Source organism: Phasianus colchicus, chromosome 2, assembly GCF_987193195.1.
Source record: "Phasianus colchicus chromosome 2, bPhaCol1.hap1.1, whole genome shotgun sequence".
NCBI classification, from domain to species: Eukaryota; Metazoa; Chordata; class Aves; order Galliformes; family Phasianidae; genus Phasianus; species Phasianus colchicus.
The window spans coordinates 74,155,223-74,177,276 of NC_143437.1; the positions used below are offsets into that span (position 1 = coordinate 74,155,223).

The 22,054-nt window shown below is 36.7% G+C and overlaps 1 protein-coding gene across 1 annotated transcript; it reads right to left on the reverse strand.

Annotated features, from left to right (window-relative positions):
• Positions 1-20,428: 20,428 nt before the first annotated feature.
• On the reverse strand, positions 20,429-21,965 carry LOC116240670 (uncharacterized). Its single transcript, XM_090136704.1, has 3 exons — positions 21,833-21,965; positions 21,656-21,716; positions 20,429-21,501 (listed from the first exon to the last, which is right to left on the reverse strand). The coding sequence occupies exons 1-3, from the start codon at positions 21,917-21,919 to the stop codon at positions 20,648-20,650; spliced, it is 1,002 nt and encodes a 333-aa protein (XP_089992830.1). The 5' UTR covers positions 21,920-21,965; the 3' UTR covers positions 20,429-20,647.
• Between the last annotated feature and the right edge of the window lie 89 nt (positions 21,966-22,054).

Consider the following 22,054-nt stretch of genomic DNA (forward strand, 5'->3'; position numbering starts at 1 on the left):
CGCTGCTGCCATACCTTCAGTGGTCACAGATTCCTAGAGCAGGCTCCAAAACATTTCTGTGAGGGAAGCTGAGGTGGCTAATACATTTCTCCCCACAGTTATAGATCTTTCTCCTTTATAAGATGTGTGATTTTCTTAACACCTCTGAGCTTTGGGCTTCTAGCTCAGATGCAGTTTCTGTAGGATACTCAGAAAGGTTGTCTTCCCTTCTACGACAGGCATTCCTTCCTCCAGCCACATTCGTTCCTCCTTGCTCTTTCTTCCACACTTTTTCTGAAAGGCTAGAAGTAGTAATTGATAATCAGTAGGCGGACTTTAGAGCTAAGGCTTCTGCTTCTGCTATATATCCATAATTAAGCTCCTTAATACTGCATGAATTTGAAACTGGGTACCAAGCTTCAATTCAAATTGCAAGTTTTCACAGAAAATTGTTAACAGTCCTTACAGAACATGACTAGGGCTCTGCAAGATTTACAGAGTCCCATCAAGAGCGGTTTTTTTGTTTGTTTGTTTTTTGTTTTTGGCTATTATATAAATTGTTCATATATTAGAAAAAAACTTTGTAAATACTAAGCAGTTAAATTAAAAAAAAATCATTCCATGGGACTGGAGATATGGAGATATAATGGTAAGACAAAAATATTTTACTAATAAACCAGAATTTCAAAATTATACAAGGAAGCACTATATGGCGTGTTTCCTTAGAGTGACAGCTCTCAGTTCACTTCTCAGTTCAGGAATTTACTTCCTATTTTATCATCCAAAAACAATTTCTGTCTTGGCTTCTAAAATCTCACTGACGTCACTTTGCTTTGCCTCCAGTTTAAGCCATATTTATGCACTGTGTTTTTAAAATAAAGTTCAGATCTGGGAAAAAAAAAAAAAAAAAAAAAAAAAAAAAAAAAAAAAAAAGGACACAAAACAAAGAATTTGAAATTAATTCACCATTAATTCCATCAAATGTTAATTTAGAAATCAGTAGATAAGGTATCTGCCATCTACTTAAGGGAGGGTACGAATTTAAATAATTTCTAGTAGTTCATATAAAAGCTGCATTGTTGTTGACCACTCTTTTACCTCATGAAAAGTCTAATAATTACAGAATCACGGGAGTAGGAAGGGCCCTCAAGAGATAATCGAGTTCAACTCTCCTGCTAAAGCAGGTACTCTCTAACAGGTCACACAGGTAGGCGTCCAAATGGGTCATGAATATCTCCATAGAAGAAGTGGCAGTGCTCTGTTTGTTACCTTTACCATAAAGAAGTTCTTCTGCATGTTTATATGGAACTGCCTGCCTTCCATTTGAGAAAGGGGCTGGTATTAGCTGCCAGTCCTGTCCCTGCACGTAATATGACAATAATGAGGCACAAAATATATGAGCCGCTGCCTACTAAGGCTGCTAACAGTAGATACAGAGAGTATTTTGAGTTTTATTCTACTGCAGTCCCCTTTCAGTGGCTGTTCAATGGCTGAACTTGTCAATGTAGAAAGTGAATATATTTGAAAGATACATTAAATAAATAAAATTCATAACATAATATTCATAACATAACTTCCAAGGCTAACTTAAGGATGGGAGAGAAGGAATGATTTAAGTACATTTTATAAAATTCTTCCAACACAGATTTAAAGATTCTTCAATGCAACACCGGAAATCATAAGTTCTATCTAGATATATGTAGCATATTTATCCTGGTATGCCCATGATGAACAGGATGAAGCAAGCATATTAAAGATAGATGCATAATTATATCTGGGGAACTTTGCTAATTAATAAAATGGATAGACAAAATTTGTATTTCATTAGGGTGAGATGCATTGGTTTCTTCCTGTGGTGCTCCATGTTCAAAATATTATACTGCAGTGAGCTATTTCCTGTGCATCATGTTGTGATGTTGTGATAAGTCACATGATAAGCAACATGACAAAATAATTTATGATCAGCAGGACAGGAAATATCACTTGAGGGATTCTCTGTATCTAATGGTTCATGAATGAGTTCATCACACTGCTCTCAGACTTTCAAGTTGGTGGTGTTACTGATGTTATATAGTCAGCCATCCCTTTCCTTCCCTCTCAGAAAATGAAAGAAAAATATATCTAAATGCACATGCATAGATGGTAGAATAATATCTTCTTATATTGGATGGATTGTATAGAGTAAGACTTATAACATCATCTTATACAGTGCATTAATCAACTGGTATCTTAATGCATGAAGATCTTAATGAAAGTTGAGCAGGTATACACAGATAAATAGATAGAAATGTAAATAGCTATTTATGCTCAAAACTCTGTGTTTATACGATACAGTTAGAAGTGTAAAAAAAACAAAATGTGTTTTTATTGAAAAACTACAACATACAAATATGTTTAGAAAAACAATATGAGTTTATTGCTTACCTTTTCTTTCTATCCTCTAAAAACATTAAAAAAAAAAGCCAGTGTTTTCCTGTAGTTAACTTGACATATGAAAAAAAACTTACCTTGTTATTATACCTGTATAAGAAAACCATCCAATGCTTTTATGCATTTCTTTATCATTTACATTCATGTACAAATGTAAAATTCTGTCCTTTTCATTGCAAAGCTTCTCTCTGATTCTGCCTCCCATGACCACTGGTTCTTTTTGCCTAACTCATGTACTCCCTCTATTTTCCATACTACTGATCTGTCCTGAAACCTCTTGGGGGGGCCTTGGAAAGGAAGAAAATGGAATCTGTTTATCTATAATAAAAGACAAATTATAATCTTAAACACATCTCTCCCAGTTCTTCTGAACAATGCAACACTAACATTACTGTCAATAGCGTGCAGTGAGTTCTTACTTTCTGCACAAGCTAAAGGGTATTCAGAATTTCTCATGTGTGGGTTATCTTTTATTTAAAGAATATATATCTGTACGTACATTTTCAGAAATATTTGTTCTCTCTGTGCTGAATGATATATAACAATGTTCCCAGTGGTGAGGTTAACATAAATCAAGAGCTAACTGTGAAGTAAAAGTTGAAATAACTATAGAGGTTAAAAATACCTGAAAGAATCTTTATTATTTGGACACAGTATTAATACAAAACAAATTGGTAAAACCACTTATCTCAATTTCTACAAAGAGCATTTGACAAATTCAGGGGGCAACATAAATCAAATATGCTTAACAGTGAATACTTAGTTATACAATATCTTCTGTCAGTCCAGAACTTTTAGTCTTATCAAGGTTACCACTGTTTCTGTTCCTAAACAGTTTATTTAAAATGTATTGTGTAGCTTAAAAAAAATAGAATGTATTTCATTGCAATACTGTGGGAGCATGTTGTTTCAGCAATCTGTGGGTTTGGTGCTCCTTTCTCCAAGATTTTGGCCTTTGTTCATTGCCAATTTATGCCTCATGTATTCTTCATAAGACTTATTTTTGAATAGCAGCTTCATAGGTGTAGAAACAATGTGATTTCATGCTTTAGTAAATACAGTCCACTTGATGCTTAAAAAATATATATTAAATCTGGCACACTATATAGATAATTTTGTCTGAGTAGCTAGAAAGTCAGACCAGGACTTAAATATTTGAAAGTAGTTAGGAGTCTAACTTCCCTTGAAACCATTTTTCTTTTATTGAAATTTTCTTGCTGTTCTTGCTGTTACTGAAGGCAAGAATAAGTCTGTTAAAGACCAAACAATACAAACAATGCATATTGGGCCATTTTGAGTGGTACTGTAAACTGAAATAAACTAGAAGTAGGGGGTGGCAACTTCTCTGTCCAGCACACAAACCTAAGGAAGTATTGCCACCCTCCTACAACTATGAAGAATGGCATTCAAATTTTTTTAATTTTTTCATTCTTCTACAAAGTACATAAGCTGAGAAGGTATCTGAAATGCTTGCAAGTCTGCAGCTGAAGAATTCCAGCATTAGCCTGTGGGTGGTACTTGTAGTTCTGATACTAGTTATTGAAATGACATCTACAGAGAAAGCATGCAAAATCAGCAGTTGATGATGGCTAAAACCCATCAGACTTCTTGAATAACTAAAAAAAAAAAAAAAAAGTCAGCTGATTCACTTAGCGTATTAGCTGCTAAATACATCTGCATCTGGGGATTTGGATTTGCAGGCAATATATCCCTTCGAGACTCAGGAAGAAAGATGCCATGGAGGCCAATTAACCTAGGAATAGATGTTAATCCCTTTCAGGTCTTGTAGAGGGGCAAGAACACATAAATACATGGTACAAAAGCACTTTTGATTTCATTAAGCTGCTTTTTAAAGTAGTTCTTAGACAGTCATAGCATTTCAGCACTTCACATTTCCACAGTGCTATACAAAAATCTAATTAGGCCTCAGAGTAGATTGCTGTTTTCCAAACCTTACAGGCAGGAAAACTGAGAAGTATCCAAGGCCAAACTCAATGCCATCAACCAAATCAGGATTACAGTTCTGGAAGGGTTATAGTCAGTTCCTCATCTTGTGTCATTCCATATAAAACAACAGATTTTTGTATGTGGGAAGCATTATATTTACTGGAAAATTTTTCAAGATCATTCCACATTAAAAATATACATATATGTATATGTTTTACAGTTGTATATTTCTTCTCATACCTTGATTCAAAGTAAAATCCAAAACATGTGCAGTGTGCTGTATTTTCTCATTCATAGAATTGATAGAGTACTGTATTTTTATTTGTGTTTGTTTAAAAACACAGCTGTTTCACCATATTTTATAATCAGCTACAGCTAACTTGTTTGGCAGGCTCTTTCTTCTGTAGCTACAGAACTTTTTTTATAAGTCTCTTGCAATATGATTTTTCAAATGTCAATAGTTTTTTATTATTATTTTCACACTGATAATTAAAGTTATTAACTTTTTTTGTTTTCCAATGGCAGCATAATAAAGAATGAATAGTAAATCTCATTTGAAAACAGAGTCCCAGATAAAAATTAAGAAATGAAAATAAAATATGCAGTCATAGCAAAGAGAAAAGATCAAAAATTGTATTCCTCTGACTTGTGTTTAACAAATAGCCTAGAATAAACCAGTGCTTCTTTTTAATACCCCTGTATATGATATGTTAAATTTTATACACAAGGATTCCATTTATAGAATGTCTTTGATAATGTATAATACAATGCCCACTATTTTCTTGCTGTCACTCCCCCCTGCACCAGTCTGTACTTTGACTTCACATTTATAAATTGGCTTCTTTTATTTCCAAAAAACTAGGGGTAAGTTTACAAGAATTCTAATTTTACCACAAGTTTTACTGAAAATCAAATATCCTGGGTTTTTCCTTCTATGTAATATTATTTCAAATAGATACAGTAAATCCTTCAATCTCAGCACTGAAGTTTATTGAAAACGGAGAGTCAAAGCAAATGCACTATGTTAAATCAACATTCATGACAAACAGAGAAATGCTACTTCTATATATTAAGAGTAAATAATTAAAATATATGCGCAAATATTTAAAATGTTATTAAATAGTAAGAAAGTATACCTCTATTGCCATAGAACAATTTCATCATTATCCTAAAACATAGCAATAATGATTTAATATCTAATTTCTTCCTCAACTCCACTTACTTCAATTTACAGCTTCTATGGAATTTACATTTGGATCAAGACATATTCGTAAGAGCCAGATATGTTATTCTTACACATTAGTTTCTCTCTTACTTCAGACCAGATGAACCACTTATAAAGTAAGATGTAATACCTGTTCCCATGTTGAAGATGCAAAAAAGTTCACAATTTTTAACTCAGAGTTTTTTTTTTTTTTTTTTTTTTTTCATCAAACTGTAAAGAAAGTGAGAAAAACCTTTTTCTGAATCCTCTTTTTTATTTTTATTTCTTACTGGTTCAAAGCTTGCTTTGTGAATTCTTTTTGGTGATAAGACTAACTGACAACTGCAAGCTATCTAGGGGGGTGAATGATGGGTGTCACCTTGCTTTCTGCTTATGATTGCAAAGATAAGCAGAAGAGGGACAAGCAGTTTATTTGGGGATGTGACTTGAGGAGCCGAACAATGCAAAAGGCAATAGTGCTTGTGCATGGCAATGAAGGCACCACTCCACTCCCTGCTGGCTTATCTGTTGGGCCAGTGTGTCACACTAACAGAGAGAAAAGAAGAAGAAAAAAAGAAACTGAAAAGTGAGGGATAAAAGTTCTCCACTAAACTAAGGACTTTCGAGAGGAACTCGGAACTCCCAAAGAAAAGAAACCTCTGGCAGAGTAATTCTCTAAGAGGAAAAATCCTCTTAGAAAAGAACCTCTTGGGGCCTGCTTGCTTCTATGGTATGAAGCTTACTGTCTTTCTCCTATCCCCCACAGTGACCGAATGAGTTCTTGGGATCAACGAACACACCACAAAAAACACTGAACCCATGGTAGTAACTATCTCTCTTGCTTTCAACAAAAACTCCTTACTTTATTTCCTATCCCTTTTTCTATCACCTATCTTCCCTTCCCCATATCCCTAAGCAATTTGTAATAAACTGGTCTGGCAAACATTTGATCCATTGTGTCTTAATTTCACCATCGGGTACAATATATCAAAAAGAACCTTTTCTCCCTCCTGTAATTGGAGTGAGACATGAAGCTGTGAAGACAAATTCCTTGAGTGTACTGTTGGATTTTCACCTGTCTTTGTGAGGGCTGCTTGACTACATTGTGTTCCTCTTATGGAAAAAGGATATCACTGTATAAGGAATTGGGTAGATAGTCACACTTGGAGAGTTGCAGTCAAGGGCTCAGTGTCCAAGTAGAGACTGGTGACAAGTAGCATTACTCAGGAATCAGTGCTGGCATTAGTGTTATTTAGCATCTTGGAGGTGACCTGCACAGTGAGTGGGATTGAATGCACCCTCAGCAAGTCTGCAAGCGACACGAAGCTGAGTGGTACACTTGGTACAGCGGAGGAAAGGACTGTGATCCAGAGAGACCTGGACAGGCTTGAGAGGTGAGCTCATGCCAACCTCATGAAGTTCAACAAAGCCAAGTACAAGATCCTACATCTGGGTGAGGACAATCCTAAGCACAGATGCAGACTAGGTGGAGAATGGTTTGAGGGCAGCACTGAGGAGAAGGCTTTGGGAGTGTCGGTCACTATGAGCCTGCAGCCCAGAAGGCCAGCCATGAACTGGACTGCATCAAGAGAAGTATGATCAGTAGAAAAAGGGAGGTGATTCTGTTCCTCTATTCTGCTTTCATGAGACCCCAGCTGTAGTACTACTGTCCAGTTCAGTGGCCCCCAACACAAGAAGGACATGGAGCTGTTGGAGCAGGTCCACAGGAGGGCCATGATGTTCAGAGAGCTGGAAAACCTCTCTTAAGAGAACAGGCAGAGAGAGCTGGGATTCCTCAAGCCGTAGAAGAGAAGGTTCCAAGTATAACTTATAGCAGCATTCCAGTACCTAGAGTGGGCCTGCAGAAAAGATGGAATATGTCTTTTATAAGGGGGAGTAGCAACAATATGAGAGGAAATGGCCTTAAAATGGTAGAGGGTAGATTTAGACTAGATATGAGGAAGAAATTCTTTACTGTGAGGGTGATGAGACAGTGAAACAGGTTATCCAGCAAGGTTGTAGATGCCACATCCCTGGAAGCACTCAAGGCCAGACTGGACAATGCTTTGATGAACCTGGTCTAGTGGAAAGTGTCCCTGCCTATAGTATGGGGTTAGAACTAGATGATCTTAACTCTCCCTTCCAACTCTAATCTATTTTGTGATTCTATTGTTCTTCACATCCCTTGATACTAAGAGATAGGGGATTTGGGAGAGATGTAGGATGACTTTCTATAAGAACAAGTATTTGTTTTCAGGATTCGTTTTCTGCATCACTTCTACATAAAGTAAACACTATCTCTTTTCTTACACCCAGTGCGGCAGTCTAATAATGATCAAATAGAAGGTATAACACTAATAGTGAGTGCCCATTGGAAGGACTGTGTTTATTTTCCTAGACATGGCTCAGATCTTTATATGACTGCATTTGTGGTTACAACTTTTTTTATGTCCTACCAGAAGATGCATATTATTTGTTACTGCAATCAGTGCTGTAGTCTTTATCTTTTTCTCCTTTCGGTTCCCTACTGCTAGGACTTCAGTATTTCTGACACAGGACTTACTTGGAAACTATGTATCTATGTATTAGTTGAGCCATTAATTCCTTTTGCACCTTTTTTAGTAGTATACACATTGCAGATGATTCTTTACATCCTATGAAGCTTACTGTGTGGAGTGCTTATAACTTTTTTTTACTTCTCAGGATAAAAAGTTATATCCTAACTTGATTTTTCTATAAGTTTTTCTTCTGGTACATATATGAGGAATTTTCAAAAAGGAAAAATTACCAGAGAAATGCAACTAGCACACATTTCTGACTTTATTCCTTTCCTTTGAGAGAGATGACAAAATTTGCTTCCTATTCTACAGTTTTTTTCCTGTTAGTGAAGAAATGGAAGGAGAAAAAGAACAGAACAAAACCTTCCCCTTTGCCTGAAATGTCTCATATAGTATAAACTAATGTCTCTTATATACCACAAGAATAAATTTTAATGATGTGTTATTTTGTTTACTTTAAAGTCTAATCTAAAGCATCTAACCTAAAACACTGTCAGGTAACAAACATTTTTTTCAGGCTAATCACAGAAGTCATAATGCTGGTTGCCCGTTCTAACAATGTTGTTCTTCAGCTGGAAATTGTTTATTGGGGATACAATCAAATACCTTCACCAGGAAGGGATTATCCTGAGCTGGAAAGAACATTATCCTGACTTTCATAGCAATCTGACAGGAACAACACTTCTCTTCGTGACCTCATGTCCTGTGGTCTGTCATGCTCTGAGTTTTCAGTACCAGATACCACAAAAGCGTCTAGAAAAGTATTTCTATCATATCTCTTATCTGTCTCAGCACTCGCCTCATCTCTATTTCAGAAAAAAAGAGATTGCAGAGGTCCAGGAAGGGGTAGATAATCAGAACAGAACAAGAAAATATCCACCTAGTTGCGTTTTAGGAAAAACTTCGCTGAATTTGGTGGCAGAAGAATTTGGTGGCCGAGACATGAGATCTGATTTCTCTCATTATTTCTATACTGTTCTGCACATCATTTTATGAATCTGTACTAATGCTGGCATGAAGGGAGTAGATGAACACAAGGGCTTAAAAATTCAAGCAAGGAAAAGCAAATAATTATGCTTAAATGACTGCTTGCAGAGGCTTCCTAACAGCTCCCAATGATTCAGCATAAAGAAGCGCTTAAAAAAATAATAATTAAAAATGATGCAGAGAGCACCATTACTCTAGATGAATTGCTTTAATATCACTTTCAAAAATTAATGTTCAGAAATATCACCTTAAATATATGGAAAATTTCCAGATATAAAGTATGTGAATGTAAAGCAGATTAATTACAGAATAATTATCCAATAATTATAGACCAATTAAACAGGAAAGTTCAGAAGGGAAAAAAAAAATGTAGCTATCTCACAAGAGAAAACACTAACTGCATCAAAGAGAATCCATAAAAAATAATCTTTTATGTAAAATATGTTTAGCATTAAAAAAAAATTTGCAGTTACAACATTATAAGAATTAACAGTTACTGTAGACACCTCACCCATTAATTATTTCAGTGATAAGCTATGAAGGCTGTAGAGTTGAGAACGCCTGGATGCCGATCTAAAGATGTTGTAGAGCAGCTCTCCTCCAGTATTAGAGGAGGAATAAGAAGTGTCTATTTGTTACTTGTCATAAATGTTTCCTGGGGCTAATCAGGGAATTAATCCTTTACATAAGATTGCGTATCCCTGGCTGCATATTTCCCAGTTCATTGCAAGGGAGATGGATTAAATGACCTTTGTAGGTCCATTACAACATTAAGTGCTCTATGATTCTGTACAATAGTGAAATGGATACTGTATTAATTAAAAAGATGATAAAACACATAAATGGTTCAGAAGGAAGATTAGATATTTGTTTCATTCCAGAATTTTCATCACATCTTGATTGAATATTTTTGAGTATAGTGTCCCCTTCTAATATCTTTATCTGAATATATTTTATTTCCTGGATTGCACAGAAGGCAGCATGTTTGATAAACACTATTCAATGAATCACTGACTTTTTTTTAGATTTCTACTTGTATTGTATTGTATTTCAAATGATTCTACAGAGTTCTGTTTTTCTGTTTGATTTTAATTAATAAATACACCTGTATACAAGGCATAACAGATTTTTATTAATTTGTAACATTTTGAGAAACTGTTTAAGAAAAAGGCCTTTGAGTTCATGTATCCCTGAAGTTCTCAAAGCAAACCAAGCCAAGCCAGCCAAATTTAATATTGTTCATGACAGCAACAGCCCTGATTTTCCAATTATTTACAGAACTGCAATTCTTTAAATCCACTACTCCTGTTAAAAAATAAAATAGAAAATAAAAAATAAAAATAAAAAATAGAATATGCTGGTTACTTTTTCTAAAACTGTTCAAGAAAACTGCATGATTTCAGAAAATCAAAAGCAATTGGATTGTAATTCCTATTTATCTCTTTTTTTTTTATCCCCGAGATACTTAATTTATTTCCACCAAATTTAGTAGTGAAAGGTCTGATTTCTTTTGTTTCAAGCTATATATTCATATATCAGCACAAGGGTAAGGGAAAGAAGTCCAATCAAGAATTTCCATTGCAGAAAAGACCATGGTTTACAGTCAGTAGGCATTTGATCAGTTTGTCCATCTGGATATTCCATCAGAATAAAAACATAAAGACTACCCATTCAGCTTTGACTTTATACTGGTAATGGCTGTGTACTGTTCTTTCAGTCTCTGGGGAAAAAAAAACAAAAAAAAAAAAACGGAGCTAACCTATACTGATTTGGTACAGAGACCAGAAAAGTGAACATACAGTGATGGAACAATTGAAAGAAAAAGGAATAGGCATTTAGAGACAGGACTATAGGAAACCAGGCACTACAACAGCTTCATCTTATTTGTTTCTATTTAAATTCCAAGTGTACCCCTCAGGTGGTAACATTCCTATCAAATCAGCATCAGTGAGACTACTGAAAATCTTCTAGTCATATTCACAAATGAAATAAGCTAATATTTGCTGTGGAGCAACACACTTGAACATGTTTGTTATGCTGAGTATGTTGAGATTGTAAATCGTGGTGTTATTTACTAGCATTCAATAATTATCACTAAGATTTAATGGAAATCAATACTACTTTGAAGCAATGAAAAACCACTAAGTTCTAGTTCTGCATTTCACTTCATTATGAGCAACTCACATCAATACAAATTTTAAAAGCAAATAATAAAAAAAAAAAGTATCTTTAATATGCACAAAAGGAAACCATTCAATTTATATCATTTCTGTTGTTTATCAACTATGTCTTTCTCTTACCTGTAAGTAGCTGTCTTCAGTGTTCTATTAGTGTTTTTTTCTAAATATAGTTGAAGTAATTAATATGAATATAGTAGCTTTGAAAGAGTTTCCCATCACCAGATCGGGGTTTTCCTCTCAATACTTATGAATTACTCTCATTAACACTGATTGCATTTACAAGGCAAGAACAAATCTAGCATAAACTAAATGCAGTCCAGCCAACTTTACAGAGATCAGTTCTATTACTGAATATTTTTACTGTACTACCTGAGTTTTAAACATGTTTTAAAATTAAATGGGGAAGGAAAAAAAAGAAAAGGAAAAAAGAAAGAAAGAAAAAAAAGGAAAAAAAAGGAAGAAAACAGAAAAGGAAGAGATTAAATTTATGTAATTTTGTTAATATTAAAACTGCAACTACAAGGTGACCTTTTTTGAGCATGGGTGTTCAGTAATCTGACTTCAGAACACACATACACATACCTCACCAAAGCTTCTATTATGAATGTGTTAACTCACAAAAACTGGGGATTTTGCAGAATCCAGGACATATGGTCGTCTATCACAACAATTTTTTACAGCTTTGTGTTACTAAAAAATACTTATTTGAAAAATGTGAGCCAAGTGTGAAGATGGATATGTATCTTGTTACCTTTCCATTTTGATACCAGAAAAATTATATATTTTAAAACTTGTGGGATTTGTCATGTTTTTAGGATTCTGAATGAAGAAACTTATTTTTTCAACAATAGAACAACAATCCAAACAACCTTCCTCTGTATTTTGTGCAGTGTATTCTCACCACAAAACCCATGCCAAATGTTGATTTCATCCATAGTAGAAAATACAGTTCTGTTCTGACAGGATGATTTTTGTGTCATTAGATTGCCATCCCACATAAATTGAACACATATTAATCCTTCCACTCTGTAGGAAACTCCAGAAACTCCACTGAAGTTGTTCTCAGGGCATAAACAGATGGGTGAATATTTGTAAAACTCAGATCTTAGAAGTTATACTGGTTTTGGATGACTTGACAAGGTGATATCTTTTCTATTCAGTCCCACTGAGTAAAGTTCAGAGACTGTGTGCTTTATGCAGCATTAACTGAATCAGCTTTTATATTATATTTATTATTTTTGAAAAATATGCAGATACAGTTGTCATGGTTTTATGATTTTGGGTTATCAGTATTTCACATCATAACATCATGTAATGCACTGGGGGTTTGACTGTTGATGCTCAAGTTCTGGCTGCCTCTCTGGAGGAGAAGAACTACATTCCCAGGGGGCTTTGCGGTCAGCGAGGAGATGTAACTCCCAGCAAGGTCACCTGATGCTTTCTTCTTTGCCTGCTCTTCTTTGCCTGTGCTTCTCCATCTGCTCTTCTCCATCTTCTTTTTCTTCATCGGCTCAACTGGCCTGCACTTCTCACCCCAGCGTTGTGGTGAGGCCTATCCACCTTTCGCACACGCTCTCTCTCTCATTATATTTTGTTGATACTATATTTAGTAAATTAGTTTGTTTCACCTCAGATTGTTGCCATTATTTTTAATTATTTTGGGGTCCCCTGTTTCCCTTTTCCAGAGACGTGGATCTGCGGATCCCTCCATCCCACTAGTCACGGAACCGGGCTGAACCAGCCCGTAAACCGTTGACAACAGTAGAAGTGACTCAGTGCTAAGTTTATGTGTTAAAACAAAAGAAACCCATTTCTGTGAACCTTCCTCTTTTCATTAGCAGGACACTGACAGTTTTCAGCTTTCTGTTCTCCTGAGAGGCTTGTTTTGAAGTCTACAATTGGAGTTAGCAATACCTACTTACTCCTTTAGAAGCACAACAAACGTTTTTTAGAGTTGCTAAAGAGGAAATAATAACTGTGGACGAGACAGAATTGTTGGTATGACTATTTAATGAGGAAAATAAATAATCAATTTGTTCCACTTGGGATTTCCAGGTTGCAGGAAAATGTGAAGGGAACTGATCCCCACCAGACAACATGCTGAGATATTCTGAATAGAATTTGTCAAGATAGAATATGTTAGCAAACATTACAAAAGAAGTAAAACTTCATATGCAAGTGCTTTTGTGTACTCTCTGGCAAGCTACTAAATAACCCAAGAAAATAGATTTCTTAAAAAAAAAAATACAAATTTTAATTGAAAATTTGATTTGTCAATGTTAAAACTATTGAGAGAGGAAAAAATTGAATTTACTTGCAGTGCCTGAAATTGTTTGAAAGATGACTGAATGAAGTTAATGCTTGGAAAACTTTTTATTTCATTTTCAGATAAATTTCTTTTAATTTTGAAATCCAAAACATTTCAAAAACTTTTGACTTAATTAAGAATTTTCTTTAAGTTCACTTTAATTTCATATTTTGGTCCTTTTTCCCTTTTTTTTTTTTTTTTTTTGTAAGGACATAAATTTTGTAAGTGAATACATTAAATGTCTAAGAAGTTAAATGGATTGGAAGCACTGAATCCTACTCAGCTCTACTTACTCTATCCTGTCCTTGTTTAGCTCTGTGTTACAAATGTTGGCACAAACTGGATGCAAAATTTCCTGGATCAGACATATTTCAGACAAAAGGAAAAAAAAAATACAAAAAACAGCATGACATTTACTTTCATCTATTGTAAACTAGCTTATCTTTTCTTACTTGTGAGGAACGATACTGATGCAGTTGAGGATACTGCCAAATACATTTAACAAGATTAGTGTTTAATATAATTGGTTTTTAATTTCTCCTCTGAGCTGCATTTAGGTTTCTAAATGCAGAATTTGTCCCAAAGTACATGTTATTCCCTTTGTGGATTTATCTACTGCTTATTATTCACAATTTGTATAATAGCCTAGGATGTGTCATATTACACCGTGTTTGGGATCTAACCCACATCACACATGAAAGTTAATCTCCCTGCTAAGAAATACCCTAGCTCTCAGAGGTACATGTCATCTTTCTTCTTCACTTCAAAAACAAATAATGAGGTGGGCATAAAAGGGTGAGTGTTTCAGAGGCCACGCATTCATCTGCATGTTTAAGTGAGATCAGCTTAGTATCCATTTTCTTCAAGTGTTCACTGCAAAGTGAAATCTTGACATGGAAACTGAGTCCTGATTCATAAAAACAACTTCTATTTTGCAAGCAAAGAAACTTTAGATTTATTTTTTTTAACTGGCTCTGAGAGAGAGGTGGCTGTTTAACTTTAAACACAATTTTAGTAGTAAGAAACTTCAGCATGTGCCTAACGTGGGTAAAAACAATGAAAAACTAAAGAACAATGGGAAATGCTGAAATGGACCATGCTGTTGTTAGCAGTCATGTGTAACTCTCATATGGTGATCTGGAGAATGCAGATGAACTCAAGCTAACCCACAAAAACAGTTCCATGAGCCTTAACTTGTAGGAAAAAAAGGTTATGTGGGGAAGCCTCCTGTAATACTTCCATTATCCAAAACATATGTGACTCTTGTTTTAACACCTTTTTAAAACAATAACCCTTTTAGGTGTCATGCTCAATAAAACACTTGTACTCCAGAACTCAAAATGAATTAGAGAAAGAAGGAGAAATAAAAGCCATACTTTTTATCATTACATTTTTAATTGAAATTTAAACACCCAAGTGAAACAGATTTACATAAAGGAATTTGACCTACACGATATACCATATATGATTGAAAATCACTTTGCTGTTCTTCATAAAGTCTCAGCTTGATTGGCAGATACTATGTAAAAGTAATATGTGAGCTCTGCTTTCATTTAAATTTGCACTTTCACATGTCAAATAATATTATATATTTTTGTTTAATACTTTACAACAGCAAGAACGTTAGATCAGTATCCTTCTAAAGAATAACCCAACATGTGCCAAAAGAGTTTTGGATTCTTTACTTAACCCTTCATGTAATAATATTTTCAGAAAGTTAAAATTTAAACAGAAGTAAATAGGGATGATTTTGTTGAAAGTAGAGGGGATTGGGATCATAATTTTAAGGTGAGTTTTATTTATTTAACTAAATCTCCAAGTTGAAGAATCTGTAGACTTCAAAGGAGTTACGTGTCTGGGAAATCAATATTGCTAACACAGATATCCAAATTATAAAATCTATTACACTTACATCATCTCTGGAGTATGGAAAATGGGATTTTGTCCTCTTTTTATCCATATTTTTTTAAGTTTTTTCAAAGTATCCATTCACAGAAATCTCCCTGTATCTAAAATTTTTCTATGAAAGATTAAATAAAAAAGATAAGGCATAATCTGCTATTTATCTATGGTCTAACAGCAAAATTCAGTCCTTTCTCCATGTGTAATATTGATAATTGACAAAGTTAAAATATACTACAAATCTGTTACTTGGTTCTTACAAGACTACAGTAAATAGCTAACATCAGGATGAAAACTGAGCAAGGAGTGATCCAATACACTGATATGTGTTGGAGATTCTGGTAGATTTGAATATGTGCGGAAGACAATATGCCATGTAAAGCCAAAATAAAATAGGTGTGTCAAAAGTGGTGGTTGCAATGAATGAAGTACAGCAGAAGACTTCAGTCATAACCACACAAACAAACAAACAAACAAACAAACAAACAAACAAACAAAAAGCATAATTCTGTGGGGACTGTACAAGAATGCTTTCTGTCTTTTTTTGTTCCTTTATAACAAAAAGCTGATGAAAAAAAATCACACAGAAAACTCTAGGCACTGGAGATTTGAGACACTAGCTCTAAATTTGCCACAAAGTAAAAATTTGAAAAAGGGCATTTTAGAATTAGTAAAAGTAATAATTTTCTCATGTTGAGTCATTATGTTTTGATTGGAAATGTGCTGTTATTAAAGGTGCCAATATTTTAAATGATGAAGTTTTGCAACATAAATTTTATAAAATGCATATGAAAATGAGGCATGTCTGTAAACTCCAGAAATCATAACAAACATATGAAGATAAAGAAATATAATTGTCTTATAATACAGAATCAGAACAAAAATATATAAAATTAAGAATATGAAATAATTCCAAAATACAAAAATTATATTCTTAACAATGTTACTACAGAATAGAATGTTAATTTTTCAACATTTTCGTTGATACTTGAGGGCGAAATTTTTGTATTTTATCATCATTCCAGTGTAATACTGCATTTTAAAGCTGAATGTTGTTTCTCTGAATGTCTTCAATTCCATTAATAATGCTTTTTCTTAGAGTCGTGTTCACCTAGGAGGTCAAATAGGGATTTAAATACATAACCATGCATTCTGTGCCTTGGCATTTTAAGTCAAGATTGTAAGAAATTTGCTTGCTGAAACAGAGAAGTAGCTGCATTTCATGAACCCTGAAATATGTTGTTTTCCCATTAATTCAAATTTTCAGGTTTACTGATTATAAATTTACCCTCTGTCTACTTTGAATTTTTTTTTTATCCCGTGGTAACAAGAGGTTGGAATCGAATATTGACGAACAACAAAATTCTTCTGTTCAGCACAAGAGCAGTCTCCTTGAGTATATCCACACATCTGTATTGATTCTTTTTCTGTAGTGCTCACTGCTACCATACTGAAGTAACGCACACAAAGGTTAGAGTCAACTTTCACAAGGTCCTTTACAACTAAGTCTGATACAGATTTTGACTGGGTTCTCTCTACTTCCTGGGTATTTCATCTGTAACTATTTCCTTTCAAAGGAGGAACTTAAGCCTTTGTTCCTTTGCTCTTTATAGTCTTTGTTTGGTGTACCTGTGTGAGTCTATGTGAGAGAAAAAAATGTGGAGTAGTGGGAATGTTTATCTTTTTTTTTTTTTTTTTTTAAGTGTTATGTCCAGTGGTACCAGTTAGTGAGTCTCTGTGTCTGTCCATCATAGACAAATCCCTCTAATCCCCAATTCTTTATATGTATCTTTCTTCTAGCCTTGTTTTTTGCCAGTTGCTGTGTTTCATAGGATCAAATCTGTCTTGATGGATCTCAGATACAAAGCTGTATTTAAATAAAATATTTCTAAAGTGCTACAGGAAATCAAAGAATAATAGAATGGTTTGAGTTGGGAGGGACCTCGAAGACCATCTAGTTCCAAACCTCTGTGGGGGGCAGGGTTGTTGACTGCTTAATTGGGAACTAGGTCAAGATGCCCAGGGTCCTAACCAGCCTGGCTTCTTCAGTGATGGAGCACCTGTCACCCCGCTGGGCAACCTATTCCGGTGCTTCACCACCTTTATAATGAAAAACTTTTTCCTTATATCCAATCTAAGTCACCCCTTCTTTAGTTTGAAACCATTTCCCCTTGTCCTATCACAGCTGACCCTGCTAAACAGTCCTCTTCCTTTTTATAGCCCCCCTTTTAAGATACCTAAAGATCACTATCAGGTCTCCCTTCTTTTCCCTAGGATGAAAAGTGCCAGCTCTCTCAGCCCATCCTCATAAAGGAGGTTTTCCATCCCTTGAATCATTTTTATGGACCTCCTCTGTTCACTCTCTAACAGGTCCACATCCCTCCTGCACTGAGTATTCCACATCTGGAATTCCACTCCTGGCTGCAGTACTCTGTAGAGCTGAGGGGCAAGATCATCTCCCTTACTGCAGACTACACTTCTTTTGATACAGCTCAAGATATTGTTGGCTTTCTGGGCTGTGAGGCCACATTACTCGTTAAGGTCGGGCTTGCCATCCACCAGTATCTCCAGGTCCATTTCAACAGGGCTGTACTCTATCTTTAAAGCCCCCAGATTGTATTGATAGCAGGAATTGCTATGATCCCTGTTCAAAGTCTTGCTCTTGGCTTTGTTGAATCTCATGATGTTCACCTGGGCCCACTGCAAAAGCCTGTCTAGGTCTCTATGAATGGCATTTTGGAAGACATAGGTAGTGACAAAGTACCTGATGAAATCTATTGAATAAATGTTATCCTTCTGAGGAGTGATCTGTATTGTTCCATCTCTCTACAGAAAGTGTGAAAGAAGTTTTACCAGATGAAATGAGGAGGTTAGTTTTTCTTTCTCTTCCTTACCTTCTTTTATTAACAGCTGCTTTTTTCAATCCCATGCTGCTACTTCTGCCTACAGCTGCATTACTATGTAGCCCTGTCCTTTTAGGTCAAGGACTTGTCTACCTTGATATAAATAGTGATATAAATATTTATCATTTCAATTGTTTACAAAGTGTATACATTGGGTAACTGATTTTTAAAAACAAAACTGCTGATCCTAAGGGATACAGCATTGTCTAAGTAAAAGGAGTAGATCTGGAATAGGCTTCTTCTAAGCTCTGCCATTTAACTGTCATTTAATTCCTGTGATGCAGTTTACTTACTTGTAGAATTAGTCTAATAATAATTACCTGGCTCACAGCATCTTCTAAGATTTCATTAGTGTTAATAAAGCACTTAATTTGTCAGGTTTGAGTTTTTTGCCTCAAAACTCCACATAGATTGAAAGTAAATAAACTATCAATTATTACTAAGCAACTAGTCAAGTTAAAAAAATATATATATATATATTCCACATTCACATTGATATGCTTTCTGTGATTATCTTTTTTGTGTAAAAATGTTGAATTCTTCAGTGCTGAAATCTATCTAATCCTAAATTTAAAAAGAAATAAATCTTAACACTTGTAAATAAAAGTATGATAGCTTACATGGGAAAATAAATAATAAGGGGCAAGAATTCTTGAACAAGGCTCTTTCCTTAATTTAAACTGCCTTTATAGTTCATAGGAGAAAAATGCATCAAGCGATCACAGTCAATGACGCTACGCAGTATAACAATGTCCCATTGCTAACATTAAAAAAAGGCCTCTAAATCATCCTGGTAAAAAAGAAATAGTAATGAAAGGAGAAAAAGGTAATGCACACACAAGCGCCAGCATGAGGAACGGGAGCTGGAGTGACTTCAGAGCCATAAGTTTTGGAATGTGAAGGAAGCAGAGAAAGGATAGATGTCAGAAAAGTTTGGGTAAAGTAAAGTATTCATTGCTCTCAAAAATTACTCCCCTTTTTATTCTTTCAGAGAGAACGTTAGGATAATGAAGTGACATTTTATTATAATATCATCTAAATCTTTGAAGCTTCCTATGCCCTACTTGATTCTTTTAAGGGGCCTATTTGTAATCGCAGTGAACAATAATCTGAAGTACAATAAAGACTCACAGAACAACAGTTCCTTGAGCCATTGTGTTCACAGCTGAATTCTCTATCAGGGAGAATACAAGCCAAGGATCTGCCCTGGATACATTCTTCCCAAAAAATAAATCTGCACTAAAAAAAACCATAGATAATATACATTCATGTACCTTGTTCATGGTTCTCTTGTTATATAATTAGATCTAATAAGTTCTGGATTCATTTCACCTCTAGAATCAATCTGTAGTTTCAGAGAGGATATATCAGCAAGAGAGACAGTAAAAACAAAACCAAACAGCATGCAATTCTAAAGACCCAGTTTAGTTCTGTGCTTCATGAGAATAAATTCTGTGAAGGGATTTTACACAAACAGGTATGTTGCAATAACACTCTGAGATGTAGTGTGAGAATAGTGTGAGCTAGCAGGAGCAGGGAGGTAATTATCCCCCTGTACTCAGCTCTGGTGAGGCTGCAGGTTGAGTACTGTGTTCAGTTTTGGACCCCTCACTAAAAGAAAGACATTGATGCCCTGGAACGTGTCCAGAGAAGGGCAACAAAACTTGTTGCAAGCAGCCAGCAAGGCGCACACACCAACACCGTTTGCTCATCTTGTGTGCCCTGTAGGTGGCAGCTAGCTTCTGCTCTACCTGAGGCTACTTATGGCCTGGTAGCTTGGTCCATGGTGGGCAGCGCTGGCCCCATCCACGCAAGCTCAGCAGCCCGCCCACAAGCTGCCAGCCCCCTGGCACAGGCAAAGCACTTTTTCCGACTTCAAGAAGCCCCCAGAAGAGTGTTTCATCAGCCCTTTTTGCTTCAGATCCCTTCCCCAGTGCAGTCTTAGATGCTCTGAAACTGTTCTTTGCAGAGAGACCCTGCTCTTATTGCTAAAAGTCAAGAAATAAGGATAACAATTCTCTGAAGGGTAGCATGACTTTTATTAAATTAACTTTTTAAAAATCTGAAAGATCTCAATCTGAAATGGTATGATGCAAATGATGATCTTAGTTCTCTATTAATATGTCAACAATAAAACCATAACAATGAAGGCAGAGTCTAGGCACTGGCAGGTTTCAGTTCTGTGGTCTCCTTTTCTCCAGGCCTGAAGCTGCTCCTGGTGTTGGTCCTGCAGCTGCTCAGGCTTCCATCTAGACTCGGGGAAGTGCTGGGGAGGCAATACAATACTCAGAAGGCCTCTTGGCCTTGCTCTTCCACCAGCATTTCTCCTCCTCTGTTTGAAGGATGTTCTCATGCGCGTTCGTCCCTTTCACTGGTGGCAGCGTGCAGGAAGAGGTTACAGGCGGTTGCTCTTCAGTTCCGCCACCTGACTTGTAGCAATCGTTCTTAGTGTTGGGCCGTTTTAGGGACACCAGGAGCTGCGAGTAGAGACTTTCCATAGTGAGCATTTCCGATTTCTCTGTGCTCCTCTTCTCACTGAAGCCAGAGTTGAAAGGCTGGTGGGTTTCAGTTTTGCTGTCTGCTTTTCTCCCCAGGCTCAAAGCTGGTCCTCGGGATGGTCTTGCAGCTGCTCCTGCTTTCTTGTGCACTTTGGGAAGTGCTGGGGAGCGCGTACGCCAAAAAAGCCTCTTGGTCTTGTAGTCCCACCAGCGTTTTCTCTCCTCTGTTTGAACGAGGCCCTCCTGGAAGACCATCCCTTTAACTGGTGGCTTTGTGCAGTTAGAGATCTCAGGTGGCAGGTCTTCAACTCCACCGCCTAGCCTAGGACGCTGACTGAGCATCCAGGGGATCCCGCGTGCCAGCAGAACCTGCGGGCACTGGTCCTGTCTGGGAAGTCTGCCGGGTTTCCCCACAGAGCTTGTGGTACCAGAGGCAGAGTCCATGTGAAGAGAGGGGCACAGACTGCGCAGCAACAAAGGCCGGGTCTTTCCTGGCTGGATGGGATGGGGCAGGATGGGATTGCCCTTCCATCGTGATGCTTGCTGCTGGGAGCAACGTGGCCTGCACAGAGGGCTCCTGTGCCTGCCTGCCTGCCTCTCAGCACCTGTAAAACAGGGAGCAGGTCTGAGCCACAGTAGGTGATCTTCCAGGCCCACCCAGCCTGGCTACTACACGACAGAGACTGGTACGAAGCTTGGCTTCTCCCGGGGGGCTGGCCCTGCCTGCAAATGTGCCAGGCGGACCCTCAGGGGACTCACCTGACTTTGATGCCACCACTTGCAGCCACCACATCCACCATTGCTGGCACCGGTCAGAACCCTACGGGCACATGAACGTGGCACAGTTCATGAGGACTTGCGGGGCAGCCCTCACCCCCCCCACCCAAAGCCCTGAGTCACCTAGCTCAAGTGACTCCCACCCTCAAATTTCCCTACCTGTCGGTGCCAGGAAATGGTGAGCAGAGACACCCCAGCCACCAGGAGCAGGAGGCTGGGGATAAGGAGAAAGCTGTCGACAACCATCGCTCTAAGCTGGTCACGACCGCACTGGGAGAGACAAAGTGCTGGCGCTGGCTTACATGGGCAGAGCCATGAGATCATAGTCCAGCGGGTGGGGATAACTCTGTGATGTCACAACCCCCCAGCCCATATGGAAAT